This window comes from Melospiza melodia, chromosome 3 (assembly GCF_035770615.1).
Source record: "Melospiza melodia melodia isolate bMelMel2 chromosome 3, bMelMel2.pri, whole genome shotgun sequence".
Lineage (NCBI taxonomy): Eukaryota > Metazoa > Chordata > Aves > Passeriformes > Passerellidae > Melospiza > Melospiza melodia.
Genome location: NC_086196.1, coordinates 112,694,071 through 112,710,153, shown reverse-complemented (window position 1 = coordinate 112,710,153; position 16,083 = coordinate 112,694,071). Strand labels below are relative to the sequence as shown.

General features: G+C 53.9%; 1 protein-coding gene across 1 annotated transcript; it reads left to right on the top strand.

The window, feature by feature from the left end:
- The first annotated feature begins 3,727 nt into the window (after positions 1–3,727).
- On the top strand, positions 3,728–14,017 carry BCL2L11 (BCL2 like 11). Its single transcript, XM_063152705.1, has 3 exons — positions 3,728–4,091; positions 8,472–8,584; positions 10,842–14,017. The coding sequence occupies exons 1-3, from the start codon at positions 3,743–3,745 to the stop codon at positions 10,929–10,931; spliced, it is 552 nt and encodes a 183-aa protein (XP_063008775.1). The 5' UTR covers positions 3,728–3,742; the 3' UTR covers positions 10,932–14,017.
- Positions 14,018–16,083: the final 2,066 nt, after the last annotated feature.

Genomic DNA, 16,083 nt, shown 5'->3' with positions numbered 1-16,083 from the left:
TGTATATTGTAAATTATATATTTTTAGTTCCTCATATAATGCAGAGGGATATGTAGAGGAGAACTTTTCAGAACATTATGAGCACGATGGAGCTTTTAGCTGCAGCTCTGCTCTTAATAAATGCTGTTATTTCACATTAAACACCCTTAAAACCAGCCCCCTGTCCCAGCCACCTGCTCCTGCCCCCGTCCCACCATCACCCCATGAGAGGCAGGGAGGAGAAAGGTTAAAACCACCCCACGAGGGGTAAAAATGGAATCAGTGGGGTGATGAGGCGGGGTGGAGGCTCTGCTGTTGTATTTTATTTTATTTAAACCAAGTTGCTGAAAGTCCCAAGAGTGGAGCCCGGGAGGGCCCGGCTGGCAGGGCGCTGCTTCCTCGCCGGCACGCGCCGGCTCCACGCCGCTGCAGATCTCGAGGCATCCCCAGAGTCGCCCTTTAGAGATAACCCATCTCGGGGCCTCCACCACCCACACGGGAGAGGAGAGATTTCCTGGCGCGTGGGTGGGTGCCTCTGCCCTTTCTTCTGCAGAAAACCCAGGTTTTGCTCATCGTTCACCCTCTCCCATCGAGCCGGGGCCCCCCCTGGGCTCTGAGGCTCTCCCCCAGCTCCTCCATCCCTTGCTGGTTCTGGCCCATCACCACTCAGCCCCGGCCAAGCCCTTTCTGCTGCAACCTCCCTGCAATTCCTGGCCAAAATCCTTAATTTTGGCTGTGAAGGCATTAACAGGGATAAAGTGTGAGGTTGAAAGCTGCAGACACCTCAGTAATTAGTCAGGTGCACGCTAATGAAGCAGCAGTGCTCGTCTCCCTCCTTGGGGTCACCCACAGCAATGTCACTTGCCCCATTAGGAACAATAAATAAATTTAAATATACATTAACAGGTCCCAAATTCACTGGTGGCAGCAGGGAATCCAAGTGTCACCCCTGTGCTCAGCCCAGGGACCACTCAGATCACAACAGGACCATTCTTGTCACTTGATTCATCCTCACATCACTGTCAGCACTGTGCGTGTGTGGGGATCCCCCAGAGAGGGTTTGGGGGTTTCTTTAACTAAAATACACATTTTTTTAACAAAACCCACCTGTTCTTATCTCAATCCAACCTTTGCTGTTCAAGCACCCCCACGCTGATGACAGAGGGTTTGATTTTGGGTTGGTGTTTGAAACTGGGAGCTCTGTAAAGGTCAGGCTCCAAGACAGGCTCACACAAAGCCTCGTGCTTGAGGCTCAAACCTGATTTTATCTGGCAGCCCGAGTGAAGTAACATTTATCATGAAGGGTGCAGGAGAAGGAGAACAAGGTGTCATTTTTTTCCGTTGCTACTTTGTTCAGGTCAGAATGGGTTTGGTGAACACCTGCTGGCTGGGGTGGAGGGCTTGGGGGGGGTTTTCCCTGGGGGTTTTCAGGGCACTGTGAGGAGCCCGTTCCCTCCAGCCAGGCTCCATCATCTTTGCTCCAGCCTCCTCCCAGTCCGCTTCCCAACCTGCTGGGATTGGGCTGGGCTCCATCATCTGGGAGGTCATTTCCAACCTAAGTGATTCTGTGATGGCACAGAGGGAAGGCTGGGTGGGAGGTGCCACAACTGCAGTGCTGCTGCACCATGGGACCCCCACCATCCTCCTCCATCCTTGTCCTTTCTCCCTCATTTCCATGTGGGACATGGGAAAGCTCCCTGCACATGGATGCTAATGGGTGCCAAGGAGGGCTGGGATGAGGCAGTCTCAAACAGCATTCCCAGGGAGCTGGGAATGGATGCTGCAGGGCCTGAGGGGCAGGCTTCAACTCCCCCTCCCTCAACCTGTGCCCACAGTGCCGAAAATGAAGGACTTTGGGATAGGCTTTGGTGCAAATTCCTCTGAGATGGCTCACGACAAGAAGAACAAGGATAACGTCGAAACGGATTTCTTACGTGAGGCTGGAGCTGTGATTCACGGTGGGAAAATGCACTTGGTGCCTGTCCTGGCTCTCCAGAATCCCGAGGGCAGGAGCAGAAGCGCCAGCTCAAGGCAGGGTGCTGGAAAGGCCGGGCTGCTCCCCATCCCCTTTCTGCTCGTGTGAGCCGCCCACGCAGAAACGAAAACGACCCAGGAGGAGAAAATAGACTCAACATCTGCTGGCTGGCCCCGTGTCCTGGCAGCCCAGGTGCCTCCAGAGTGTGCCCCTTGCTCTGCCCCACCAGCACGGGATGCTCTGCAGGCCCCAGCCAAGGGGAAAAGCCTCGGGTGGCTCCTGGATCCAAGGGAAGCGTGAGGGAAGCGGGGCCTTGTGGAGCGCTCTGGGTACCACGGCTGGAGAGCTGGGAAAAGAGAACAAGCTTGATTTTCAGTGCTGCTTCTCCCTCACTTTTTTGGTGTGGAAATGTGATTGCCTGACATTTTGAGCCCTTCCTTTCTGCTGCTGGTCCCTGTCTTCAAGTTTTTCCCTAATGTGCCCTCCTAGCAAGTTTCCCTAATTATTTTTGCCCACTCAAACACCCGCAGACACTTTTCCTTCCCCTCGCCTTGGAGGGGCGTGAAGGGGATGGGAACAGAGCTGGAGCAGCCAGGGAAGCTCCAGCAGTGTGTGGGACTATCCCTGGCTGAGGTGAGAGACACTGGGGTGGGATGGGGGACCTGTGATATCCCGGAATCTGCTGCAGCAGCAGCGCTCAGCCCCTCTGCTGCATGGGCCGGGTTCTTCCTCTCCATAAGGCTTCTTCCACCCCATGGTCCTTCTTCCTTCCCATGGCCTTTCCTCTCCACAGCTGTGTTTCTCTACAGGCTGGAGATGCTGCTGCTGCTGCTCGAGGGATGCACCAGTGCTGGGTGTGTGTGCACACAAGTGTGCAAGGGGTGCAGCAGGAGGGGTTGCAGGAGATGCCCTGCAGCAGGGGTGTGTGTGTAAAATGTGTGTGAAGAGCAAGCACCCGGGTGTGAAGTGTGTGCACACATGGGGTGTAACGAGGAGTGCCTGGGGCGTGTAAGGGGTGTGCAGGTAAGGTGAGCACCCACAGTACACGGGGTGCGTGTAGGGGTGAACCCTACGGGGTGTGTACTGTGTGTGCACGGGGTAAGTGTGTGCTGCAGGGTGGGATGGGCGAAAGCATCAGAACGCAGCGCTCTGGCTGTGTTTGTGTGCAATGTGTGTTCGTGTGGGATTTGTGTTTGTGCACGGTGTGTGTGTGTTTGTGTGAGAGGCCGGCGGTGCACGTGTGCGTGTGTAAGGCCGCGCCGTGCCCCGGGCTGTGTTTGTGTGGGATATGTGTGTGTGAGTGTTTGTGTGCGATGTGTGTGTGAGGCTGGCGGTGCACGTGTGCGTGTGTAAGGCCGCGCCGTGCCCCGGGCTGTGTTAATCAGTCCCCGAGCGTGTGTGAGGCAGTGCCCGAGCCCGGGCGCTCCCCGCGGGCGGGGCGGGGGCCGGGGCCGGGGCCGGGGCGGGCTCGGGGCGGGGCCGAGGCCGGGGCGGTGCCGGGGCCGGGGCGGTGCCGGGCCGGGGGAGGCCGGGGCGGTGCTGGGGCTGTAAACACGGGGCGGAGCGGGGCCGGGGCCGCTCCCGCGCACACCCGAGCGCAGCCGCGGCCGGGGCCGCTCCAGCGGCGGCAGCACCGTGAGCGGGGCCGGGGGCGCGGGGCGGGGGCCGGGCCCGGGCCGGGGCGGGGGCGCGCTCGGCAGAACAATGGGGCGGGCGGGCGGGCGGGGGCCGGGCCGGCCTGGGCGCGCTCGGCCGCTCACCGCGCTCCGCTCCCCGCAGGCAGCCCCGATGGCCAAGCAGCCCCCCGAGGTGAAGGCGCGACGCGACGGCGAGGGCGGGCGGCTGCCGGCGGCGGAGGGGCCGGGCCCGGGCGCGCAGCTGCGCCCCGGCGCTCCCGCCGCCCTGCCCGGGGCCGGCGCGGTGTCCGCGGCGCGGGGCCCGCCCGCCAGCCCCGGCCCCTTCGCCACCCGCTCGCCGCTCTTCATCTTCGTGCGGAGGTCGCCGCTGCTGCCGCGCTCCTCCAGCGGGTACTTCTCGTTCGAAGCCGAGCGCAGCCCCGCGCCCCTGGGCTGCGACAAGGCCACGCAGACCCCCAGCCCGCCCTGCCAGGCGCTCAGCCACTGCCTCAGCGCCATGGGTAAGCTCCGGGGCGCGGCTCCCCATCCTCCTCCTCCTCGCCTCTCCTCCCCGCCGGACTCCGCTGCCCTCGCTCCCCCTCCTCACCTAGCGTGGCTTTCCTCGCTCCCCCTCCTCACCTGGCGTGGCTTCCCCCAGAGCCTTGTTGCTGTGGGGCCGTGCGATGATGTGAAAGTGAAGTGCCGGGGAAATGTGTGGAGGGTGAATACACGGGTCAGGGCTAGGCTGAAAGTGCGGGAGCGCTTTTCCGACCCTTCACCTGGCTTGGCTTTCCTCGCCTTCCCCTCCTCACCTGGCTCGTCTTTCCTCAGCACCGCGGAAAACACGGATTCTCGTGGGGTGTGTGAAGTGCTGGGGTTTGTGCACAGGTGCCAGAGTAAAGTTAGGAGTGTGTAAAGCTGTGAGCACACGGTGCCAGGGGGTTGCTGAGGGGTGCATGAGGGGTCCTGCCCTTTGGCTTCCCTTGGAAGGATGCAGAACGCGGGTATCCACGCCAGGCACCTGCAGCAGCTCCCGCATCCCACCCAGCCCGTGGGTTTTGGGAGCAGCCGTGCCGTTGGAGTAGGGCTGGAGGCTCTCCCGGCGCTCTGGGATTTGTGGAAGCTGGCCGGGCAAACACAGCGCCGGGGAACTCCCGCGCGTCCAGCGCCGGGGTTTTTATTACTATGATGTTTATTCTTTTCCGGGCTCGGTCAGCCGCTGCCAGGGGAGGAGGGGACAAGAGTTGTTGAGTCCAGTTTTCTGCTCGGGGCTCGCTGTCCCAGGGTGTTTTGCCAAGCAAGCAAGTGGCTCCTGGCTCGTGTGCCGCTCCGGCTCTCCCATGGATTGGTGGCAGAGGTGCTGGGGTCCTGTATCCCGAAATCCCGCTGGGAAGCGGCCCGGAGGCGGGCGGGGGCGTGTTTGCGACTGGCTTTGCCAGGTGAAGCCTCTCCAGCAGGGAAAACCTGCCCGCGGGAGCTTGCACGAGTGTCCAGCATTCCCCTCTCCTGATGAATTCCCTGGTGAATTGGAGGAAACCTTTGAACTCGCACCAGGGCACGGTGGGAGCGGGGCATGGGGATAACAAACACCAGCTCCGAGCTTTTTTTGGGATCTCAACACAGTCTTTTTTGGTTGGTGGTGTTTTTGCTCCCTCCTGGCTCTGGCTGCGGAGGCCTGGCTGTAATGTGCCCTTAGGATAGATTTTGTGACATTATTGCAGTAATTACAGCTTAATTCGTGTTTCACAACCTCGCCCTGGCACGGCCGGGCAGGGATGCTCCCTGAATTCCTCGCCGGGAGAGCCAAGGCTTCAGTTTCTTTTATCTGGGAAGAAATTGAAGTTTTCCCTGTTTTTTTTTTTTTGTTTTTTTTTTTTTGTTTTTTTCCCCAAATTCCTGTGCTCTCATCAGCTGTTTTATTGGAGCCTTTGCTCTGTGAGTGTTGCTAGGGGCATCATCCTAAACAGCTATAAGCAAATGGAAAATCCTCAGTGCTGTTTCACTGGGACTCTTGGATACTCCTGAACGGATTAAGCTGGGAACATGGAGCTACAGAGCTGTTTTATCCCCATCCAGGCCTGCAGTTCCCAGGCTGTGACATCCCATGCAGCTCTCCTTGTGAAATATCCATGCCTTTGCCCTGCACACCTCCTCCTCAATCCCTGTGCCTTGGCAGTGTCCAGCTGGATGCGTGCTGTGGAGTTTTCCACATGGAAGCGGGTCAGTCCCTCGGGAAGGGAAGCAAAGGAGATATTTTTGTTGTGCTTTTACCCACTGATTTTATCTGTTGTGAGCAGAGGCTCACAAGGTGGAGAGTTTCTCTCGGAAGCATAAGCAATAATATTAATAATTATTATTTTTATTAAAATAAACAGGCATTTCCTGTGAGCAGGAGCGACGGATGCTCCCGGCCTCTCCCCTGGGCAGTGCTGCTCAAAGGCTGCTCCAGCATGGCAAGCTCATGCGCTGCCTCAAAAGTCCCTCTCTAAATCTTGCAAAACCTTCCCCAAAGGTTTTGATGAGGGCAAATGAAGGTGGAGGCAGCCCTTGGGAATGCCCTGGGTTGTGTAAGGAGGAGCTGTTGGTGTGGAGGTTTTGGGAAGTGATGCTTTGGGCTGTGCCGCCTTTCTGACAGTTCAGGGACACATCCAGCTGCCTCCAAAGCTGTTTCTTTTGGGAAACGAGACAAAAGCAGCGAGGGGATGCTCTGGGATGGAAGGGAACAAGGGCTGCAGTGCCAGCCTGGATATCCAGGATGATGCTTTTGGGTTGGGAGGGATAGGAGCAAGGGTGAGTTGATTTGTTTGTTCTGGGGGAAGAGGTTGGCAGGGATGGGGAATTCCCAGCTGGGAGTGTAAGTCACCCAAGACAAACTCACGCTTTCTGGAGGGGTTGGGTGACTCTGTTCGTGGTATTTCATGTCTTTCCTTCCTTTCCTTCCATTGGATTTTTGGTCTGAAGGCAATGTGTTTGTTTGCGTGCGGATTTTAGGAATGTGGCTGGAGCAGGTGCTCTGGAAATGGCTTTTCCCAGTGCTGGTTTCATCCCAGTGTGTATTCCCATGAGGAGAGGAGCAGTATAAACCTGTTGCTCTCAAAGGAGATTCCAAATAGTTGGATTTAAGGGGAAAACCTTGAGCTGGGAATCTGCTGGTGATGTCCTGATGCTCTTGTGTTGGAATCGCTGCTGTTTTCTCCCGGCTCTCCAAGATTTCCTTCACTGAGGGATTGGATACCTAACCCAGGAGCTGACGTTGCACTTCGGGGTTGCTTTCTTTGCCCTTCCGAGCCGGAACCGCAGCAATTCCATGCTGGAGCATCCCTGGGGCCGGAGCCAGGCGCGGCTTCCCGTCGGTGACGTCCCGGTGCCCGGGGCTGTCACCCTCGGTGGTGGCTCCCGCTATGACTGTGTCCCCCCGCCCCCGAAAGCGCCCGTGACTGGTTCGGAGACCCGGTTATGACTGGCCCCTTTCGCTGCAGAAAGTCCTTTCCGAAAACCTCAGCCCGATTTCGCTCTCAGCCACCGAGCCGAGCCCGAGTCCCTGGGGCGGGCGGGCGGGCGGGAGGATGGCACAGGGGAAGGATGGAGCAGCGACAGCAGCGGCTCCCTCGCGTGGTGCTCCTCCCGTCCCCGGCGCTGCTGGCCGCTTCCTGCCCGGGCTGGCCGCGTGTTGTTGTTTTTCGGGGAGGGATTTGGGAAGCGGCTCCGCCCCGGCCGCTCCCGCCGGGATCGCAGCGCCGCGCGTGGCGCGCCCGGGGCCGGCGGGGACGCGCTCGGGGCGGGCGGCGGGCGCTGCTACTACAGCGCGAAAACAAAACACAGCAACACAGCCCCCGGCCGGCCAAGCGGCGCGCCTTGGCTCGGAAACGCATTTTCCAATCAGGTTGGAGCCAGGCTTTTATTTAATTTCTTTCTTTCTTTTTTTTTTCTTTTTTTTTTTTTTTTTTGTCTCTCTCTAACTGCCCTACTAATCCTTTGAATGTTTGGAAGATTGGAAGCTATTCCTGTTCCCTTGTGATTCCTCCGAAGCTGTTGTGCCAAAACGCTGCTTTGTTTTGTGCAGTATTTTTTGGTTTTTTGGTTGTTTTATTATTTTAGGTTATTTCTTCATTTTTTTTTATTTTTATTTTTAAATATTCCTTAAGTCTGCAGTTCCCACTTGGATCCTGAACTTTAAGAAAGGGGGGATAAGGTGGTGCTGGGTATCAAACATGGTCCTGTTTCTTTTTTTTCCCCCCCTGGCTCTTTGGAGGATTTATCACATGTTTTAAACTTTTTAAGATGGGGACCTAAATAATTACAGTATCTTGCAGTATAATAAACACAATAACTCTTTCTTTTCTCTTTCAAGCCAGCTCTTGGATTTGCTGGAAGTGTGGTTTCTTCTCCACACGTAAATCCAACTGTGGCTTTCTCCTCGCTGTGACAAACCCATTGGTTTTCCTTGCTGGGCACTTGAAGATGATTTGGGGAAGAAATGTGGAAATTGAATGAGGCAGAGGGTTTTTAAGGTTAGGGAAGGAGTTGCTGCTGAAGGAAAAAAAAGGGAGAAGAAGAGCTTTGGTGAGGGAAGGAAATTGGAGAGTGGCATCTTGTCTCTTATCCCTGTTTAAGAAGGACCAAAGTTTGGAGATGCTCTCATGGAAAGTCTACAATAAATAAATAAAAGCCTAATAGTAGTAATAATAATACAGAAATAACCAGGAATAAAAGCCTGTTTGTTGTACGCAGTGAGCCCCCACATGTGCCCCTGGGATTTAAGAGAGTTTAAATATGATAGTAATAAAAAATAGGCATAAGATGGCAAGAGCTGATGGGTTACTAGAGAGTTTTATGTAGTAAATTCTGTACAATTTGTTGTTCTTCCTGTGTTCCTAACTCTCCTGTTCCATCCCCTGCAGCTTCCCGGTGGCAATCCCACTCTCCAGCCGAGGAGGTGCAGCCGGAGATCTGGATCGCGCAGGAGCTGCGGCGCATCGGTGACGAGTTCAATGCCTCCTATTGTCCACGCAGGGTAACTTTCCCCTCTTCACCTCCCGTGTCTCTCGAAGGGGAGGGCTGAATCATTTCTGGAAACTCTCTCTGCGGTGAGCATTTCGCTCACTCAGACGAGAAAAGGCTGCGCGGGCGGGGGGTGGCCTGGACCAGGCAAATCAGCGGCGGCCTCAAATCAATGAAAAATAACCTTTAAAGCAATTGAAAAGAACCTTGAAATGGGGGCTGGAAGCTTTAGGGCACCAGGTTTGCACGGGGGTTTTGGGGAAGAGGTGTTGGGTTGGGCCTGGACCTGATGGTGATGAGGAAACTTTTAGAAAGGAAGAGGCAGGGAAAGTTTGGGGGATGCACTGCCCGGCACCATCGCTTTTAGGGAAGCTTCCAGTGGGATTCCCAGCCCAGCTCCCAAATCCCAGCTGCTGCAAAGAAGAGACTCGGTCCTAGAACTTACTTCTCTGGCAAAGACTGTTTTGACAGAGCTTTTATAAGCCCATGAACTCACTCACCTTGGGGTGTTGCAATCCGAGTCGATGCAGTAATGCCCCAGAGGAGCCCAATCCCAATCCCAAGGCAGCCCAGCCCAGGGGGTGAAGCAAGCTGGGCTCGCCAGGATGAGCTCCTGCATGTCCCTGCTTGTGGGTTCTGCTCCATCCACTCAGGCTGTGGGAAGAGGGGCCAGGAGCAGTGTTGGTGATGGAATGCTGGCTGCTGGATCCTCATCCATCCTCTTCGGCTCCCCAATAACTCCTGCAGTGCTTTCTCACTGCTCCCAGGGTTGGCTTTCCCACAAAAGGGGGATCAGGCTGCTGTGCTCCTGCTTTTTCCACATCATCTCCACCTGCTCCACTTTTCCCACATGTCCTGGCATTCCTGACCTGCAGCAAAATGGTGATAAGCTGATACCCCAGTCCAGAATCCAAAATCCAGAATGTGCATCTTCAGACCTCCCCCACCCAGGCTGATCCCTTGTGATGCAAAGTGGCTGCTTTTTGGGATGAAAGGACATCTTTTCCATGAAAGGGAGGGATCAGGCTGTCCAGAAAGCTGGAGGCACCTGGTAGCAGCAGGCAGATCCAGAGGAGCTGGAAGAAATGCAGAGTGCCCTGGAATATCCTGAGCTGGAACAGACCCACAAGGATAATCCAAGTGCGAACTCCTTGCCCTGCACAGCCCCAGCAATCCCACTCTGTGCCTGAGAGCATTGTACACATATTCCTTGAACTCTGGCAGCCTTGGGGCTGTGACCATTCCCTGGGGAGCCTGTTCAGTGCTGGATTACCCATCTCCCACCTCCTGCCTGCCTCCCAGAGCCGTGCCTTAAATTTGGAGCACTTTGTGAGGAGCAGGAACGTCCTTCCTGCATTATCCTGGCTCCTTTGGTGCTGGAAGTCTCTGGGCACATCCTGCTGTTCCCCGCAACCCTGTGGTGGATAAGGGGGTGAATTTAATGGGAATGGGGGTGTTTCCCAGGCAGCAGCAGGGAGCATCCCCCAGGGTTGCATGAGGCTGTTCCCAGTGCTGTGGCTGCAATTCCAACCAGGGCTGGCCTGGGGCGAGGACTGGAACGCAGAGGACACGTCCTGCCTGCTCAGGTGACACAAGCAGGAGACGTCATGCGTGACCCTAAAAACACTTTGTACCTGGTGCAGCCAGCATGTGACAAATTCTCACTCCCTGCACCCAAAACCGGGGAGGTTTCAGAGCATTTCAGCCATTGTTTAATTATCATCCCTGAGGCACTTGGTGGAAAGGTCCCTTTTCCTTCTGGAAGCGTTCTGGCTGCTCCTGAGCTGTCTGGGCTCCGGAGGGGAGGGTGTAAGGGCTCGTGCCTGCCGGCCCTGCCTGGCTCTGAGGTTTGCCCTTTCAGCCTGAGGTTAGAAATGGGGAACTGCAGCAGTGCCAGAGCCGCACTCGCCGGGCAGGTCGGGGCTGTCGGACGGGTCCCGGCGCGGTGCCGGCGCCTTCCCTGTCACGTTCTCCAGGGTGGGGCCTCCCCCCGGCACCGTTCCTCGGACAAGACACCGGGAAATGGGGCAATTTGTCATCCAGACACTCCTTGTCCCAGCAAGGCTCGTGGGTCCTGGGCTTTTCCTGGAAGAGGAGGCATCCCCTTGATGCTGTCATGAGCCCCAAGCTCCGCTGGCTGCTAAGTGTTGAACACTTTGTGCCTCTGGAATATTTTTCATTTATACAGAATGGGGGGCTTCATGGTGGGATTTAAAATCACCACTTTGTTTGGTTTTTCTCTTTTTTTTTTTCCCTCCCCTGTCTTTCAGGGTTTCTTGGATCACCAGCTGGGGAACCCCCAGGTCATGATCCTGCGCCTGCTGCGTTACATCATCAGCCGCATCTGGAGGCTCCAGTGAGAGCGCCTGGTGCATCCCGAGCTGCCAGGACTGAATTCCTCGCTGGGAAAGCCCGGGAAGGAAGGACTCATGGATGGATGTGGGGCTCCCACCCTGCCTCTCCCCCAGGACACGTGGCAGGATGAGGGTGGACATCCCATTCTGAGCGCGGCGTTTTTATGGCAGAGTGGTGTTTACTCGCTGTTTCTCTCCACTCTTTTTATTCATTTTTTTGCCTTTTTTTTCCCCCCAAAAGAGTCTCAGCGAAAATGTGGAATCGTGTTTTGTCATCGCTCCTGGAATTCTGTGGCATGAGCCCCATGGCAGGAATGAGGGAAACCTGAGCCAGCTGATGGGCAGAGCCCTCGGAGTTTGCCTTGCAGAGGCTCGGATTCCTCCCCTCTCCCTTTGCCTCCCAAAAAAGGCTGGAAAAAAAGGGCAGAGGGATTTAATATCAGCACTTCTTTTACCTGTAAATACCTAATGCTATCCCAAATCCAACTTCATTTGCATAATGCAAATCAGCCTATTTCCTGCTGACTGATTTTTTTAATTTTTTTTTTTTATATATCTCTATTTTTTTGATCCACTCTGAATTTCAAGACTTTGCTGTCGAACTCCAGGGTCCAAACCATCACAACCAACCAACCAACCAACCAAACCCCAAGCCACCAGGTTGCCTTTTTTTAAAAAGAAATTCTTTCTATAAAACGTGTGAAAACTCTTCTGTAGTGTCTGCTATCAGATGTGGGGGACTGAGTAATCCAGCAATAAACCCTTCCGGAGGCAGGGAGCAGCTCCCGGAACGCCGCAGCCGGAGGCGACGGCAGCAGGACCTGTTGGGAGTCGTGGCTGTCAAAAGAGGTGTCCAAGATTGTGTTTTCCTGGGATCCTCTCCGTGTTTGGACGGGGATGAGCCCCCAGATGCAGATGGAAGGATGCCAGCCCGACATGGATCTATCCAGGACTTTCCAAGGGGATCTGACTGCTCTGTGTCCTCCCAGAGAAGTTCCCAGGTGCTCCATGTCCCAGGGCCTCTCCCCTTTCCCCCCTGGAGCCATGGATCTGTGGGTGTTCCCCTTCCCAGCAGAGGCTTTCCCCCCTGGAGCCCCTGGCTTTCCCCTGGAGCCATGGATCTGTGGGTGTTCCCCTTCCCAGCAGATGTTTTTGGGGGATTGGCTGCTCCAGCCATCCCATATCTATGCACAAACATCCCCTTCCCTCAGGCTGGTGCAGGTGCTCCCTAAAAGCTGTGGGCTTGTTTCTGGTCTCACCAGCAGCATAGGAAAAGACAAGAAGGAAAAGCCCATCTCAAGCCCCCCCCCCTTGGAGCGGTTCTTCCCACAGGGAGAAGCTGCTGAGTGCCATGGATGATAATTAGTGTTAATTAACGATGGACAGACCCCAGTGGGAGCTCTCTGCCTGGTGGGGCGGGGCCTCCCCTCCTGCTCCTGGAGGATCATGGAGCTGGTTTTAACCTCGATTGCCAATTTTATTCCCTTTTTTTCCTTGGAAGTGCAAGGTGAGCAGCGGTTGCAGGAGCAGGGGGTGTTTTGGGAAGGGCATTTTGGAGCCCTTTGGGGAGAAACTTTGCACTGGTGGAGAGCGAGCGGTTCAAATATCGAGGGGGCTTGGCCAGGGCAGATCCTGCTCCTCATCCCTTGGGATTTACCTCTGGCTTTGGCTCTCCGTGGCTTTGCTGCCCCAGCCAGACCTACCACCAGGGATTTCCCATGGAATTCCACTGGTAAAATTAAAATTAAAAGGATAAAACTCGGCAGCAGAGAGAGGGAGACCCAGTGAGATTTTTTTTTTTTTCCTCCCAGTTGAGTTCCATCGTTGCTGGTGGATGAAATGGTGCTTTGGGATCTCCCAGCTTTGGGCATCCCAGAATGTGTCCCTTGGAGTACACCAAAGAATCACCAAAGAGCACTTTACCCTGTCCTCCCATGGAGACAAAAAACAGATTCATTTTAAGGAAAAAAAAAATTGGCAAAATCTCCCAGGGCCTTCTCTACAGGAGGAGTTCCCAGCCAAAAATCATAGGAAAAGGAACCCTCAAAAAATAGGATTCCTGTGGCATTGTGAGGTTTAGTGAGAAAAAGCCCCCAAAAAAGCCTCAAAACAGTAGAATGATATAAAATAGGGATTTTTGCTCCTTTCAGCCACGTTGGCTGCCTGCTCTGGGTCGTGTTTAAGTGTAGCCTGTGCTCTGTGTTGCACCAAAAGGATGAAGAGTTTTCCTTGGAAACCAGATTGTTCCTGTTCTTGCTTCTTCTCTTTTGCACCAAACTGTAAATACTCAAATATTTATTAGAGTAGAGTACCGTATTATTTTCATCATCTGAGCCAAATATCTGTGTGCAATGTACTCCTTCTCCTTTCTCTCCTGTAAGTTTTGTACAGCTTAGAAATACTTTTAAAAAACCTAAAAAAATTTTTTTAAAAAGTTCCTGGTTTTTTCCTACACTTTTTTAGAGTGGAATTGGTAAATACTGTAGGTCCTTTTTTTTTGTTTTTTTTTTTTTCTTTTTTTTCCCTGTGTAATTAATGCACTCTACTGTTTAATGCTGTAACTTGTAGAAATGTTGTATATTTATTTCCTGCTTATTTAAGTTCCTGTGAAGATTCGGTTTCCTCCCTGCCAGAAGTGTTGGATCCCCTTCCAAAGCCATCGTGGTGTGGATAACAAGATTTTAATCTTATTTTTCTCCAAGTGCCTAAGTCTCCACTTCCCAGGAGTGATGTAGGCACATCAAAGACTTCAGCATTAGTGAAATTCAGTGGGAATTTGGAATTTGGTTCCTCCACCCCCCGGGATTGCTTCAGCCAGGTTTTCCTGGAGCAGTCATCCCATGGGATCACGTGAATCACTAAATCGTGTCGCAGGACCCAGCTAATGTAGCATTTTTGACTGCAATTTCCCTGCCTTCCTTGTGTTTTGCACTGATGAATTTTGGACAGGGTAATTGCCACTTTACTTGTGCAATACTGCTGTAAATAATTGCAAGAGCCTTGTTTTTTGGGGGTTGTTTTTTGGTTTTGTTTTTAAGAATCTTTTATGTTCTTTAATATGAGTTTTATATGAATAAAAACTTCCAACTGTTTATCCCGAGTGATCGTTCTTTGTGGGGATTGAGGTTCTCCTAAGAGGATATTTGTGGCTTTATCACCAATTTCCCCCATTTTTCACCCATTCTCCCTCCAGACCTGGTGTTCCCCTCTCCATTTTGGTGTCCTGGAGCTCCAAGATGCTTCAGGCCACCCAAAATGCAGCTCTTGAATGAATTTGCTTTGTCAGGTGCTGCCTTGAGTGTTCCCAACCCCAAAGGCTGCTCCAGCTGGAAGTTTATTTGGGGATTCCTTGGAATTTCTTTGCTTTTCCTCACATTTATGTGGTTGTGGGCTCAAGCCCAGCTGATGGGCACGTTCCATGCAATGCTTGTCCCCAGCTGGTTTTCACTGGCATTGAAGAAGTTTTGGGGGTTATTTTATGCTTTGTATCTTCTTTTATTTTTATTTTTTGCATTTATTAGCATTATTTTTGTTATGGAGCATCACTATTTTTCCCTTTTATTATTTCACATGGCAGTTTTTATTTCGTAGTTTAAAATCTGCTCCTAAAATTTCCCATCCCACCTTTCTTCTGCCTGGACCCTCCATCCCATTTGTCCCTCCAGGCCTTCCTATCCCTCAGGAAGGAATATTATTCCTCAGCAGTCACCACATGGAAGGGATTTAAAAACAACCCCACCAAGTCCTACTTGATAAACAACCTAAAAAAATTCTGGATTTTTTTTTTTTGTTTTGTTCTTGAGTGTGTTTCAAATTACAGAAGTTCCTGAAAGGGAAGTTTATTGGTTTCAGGTGCTATTTTAGGGGGCTTCTTTAACTCACAAAAAAAAGGTTTAATTGCCCAGCCAAGCCTGTGGCAGCTGCTGGCTCTGCTCTCCTGGTGCCTCTGCGCTCCTGTTGGGATTTGGGAGCTCATGGAGGTGGCCCTGCTGTCACTCAGGTTGGGAGGAGCTCATGTCCTGCCTGAACCTGGTGACCTTGGTGACGGCACAGGAGGGAAGTGAAGCCCCTCTCTGGGATCTGCCCTCGGCACGTGCCAGGCCCAGCCTGGCCAAGGCCTAGTCCAAGGGGGTCATGGCCACCTTGGAGTTGTTCCCAGCGCAGCTTGGCCATGGCCAGGCTCATGCTGGCCATAGCCCCTGCTGGCTGTGGCCAAATCCAAGGTGATCACGGTCCAGGTTGGCCAAGGCCTAGTCCAAGGGGGTCATGGCCACCTTTGAGGTGTCACCAGCCCAGCTTGGCCATGGCCAGGCTCATGCTGGCCATAGCCCCTGCTGGCTGTGGCCATATCCAAGGTGGTCACAGTTTAGGTTGGCCAAATCCAAGTCCAAGATGTTCCTGACCCAGACAAGGTGATTGTGGCCTGTTGGTCGTGCCCAAGCCTAAAATAGCCCACCAAACTCAGGTTGGCCTCAGCCCACACTGGATGTGGCCAAATCCAAGGTGGTCACAGTCCAGCTAGGCCAAGTCCGAAGGGTTCATGGCCACCTTGGAGGTGTTCCTGGCCCAGGCAAGGGGGTCGTGGCCTGTTGGTCATGGCCAAGCCCAAAATGGTCCACCAAACTCAGGCTGGCCTCAGCCCACACTGGACATGGCCAAATCCAAGGTGGTCATGGTTTAGGTTGGCCAAGGCCAAGCCCAAGGTGTTCCTGGCTCAGACAAGGTGGTTGTGGCCTGTTTGTCGTGGCCAAGCCCAAAGTGGTCACAGTTCCACCAAACTCAGGTTGGCCTCAGCCACATTGGCCATGGCCCAGGCCCACCAAGCCACATCACCAGCCAGGCCCTTTCCATGCTCTTAAATTCTAGGAGCTCATAAAGGCCCCCACACAATTGTTTTAAAAGGAGGCCTTCATTCCTTGAAAAGGAGCAAACTCCCAGATTTTATTCATAGAAAAAGCCACAGCTCCCTGTGTCTGTCAGAGCTGGACACTCATGGCTGCCATGTGCTCATGCTGGTGGGGACACAAAAAACTGGGACATTCCTGCACTCCCACACCCCTGCCTGCCTCAGGAATGCCAAGCAACCCAAGCTGAGGATGATTCCAGTCATCCAGAGCCACGGGAGCGACACCAGGCTCTCCCCACACACAGAAATAAA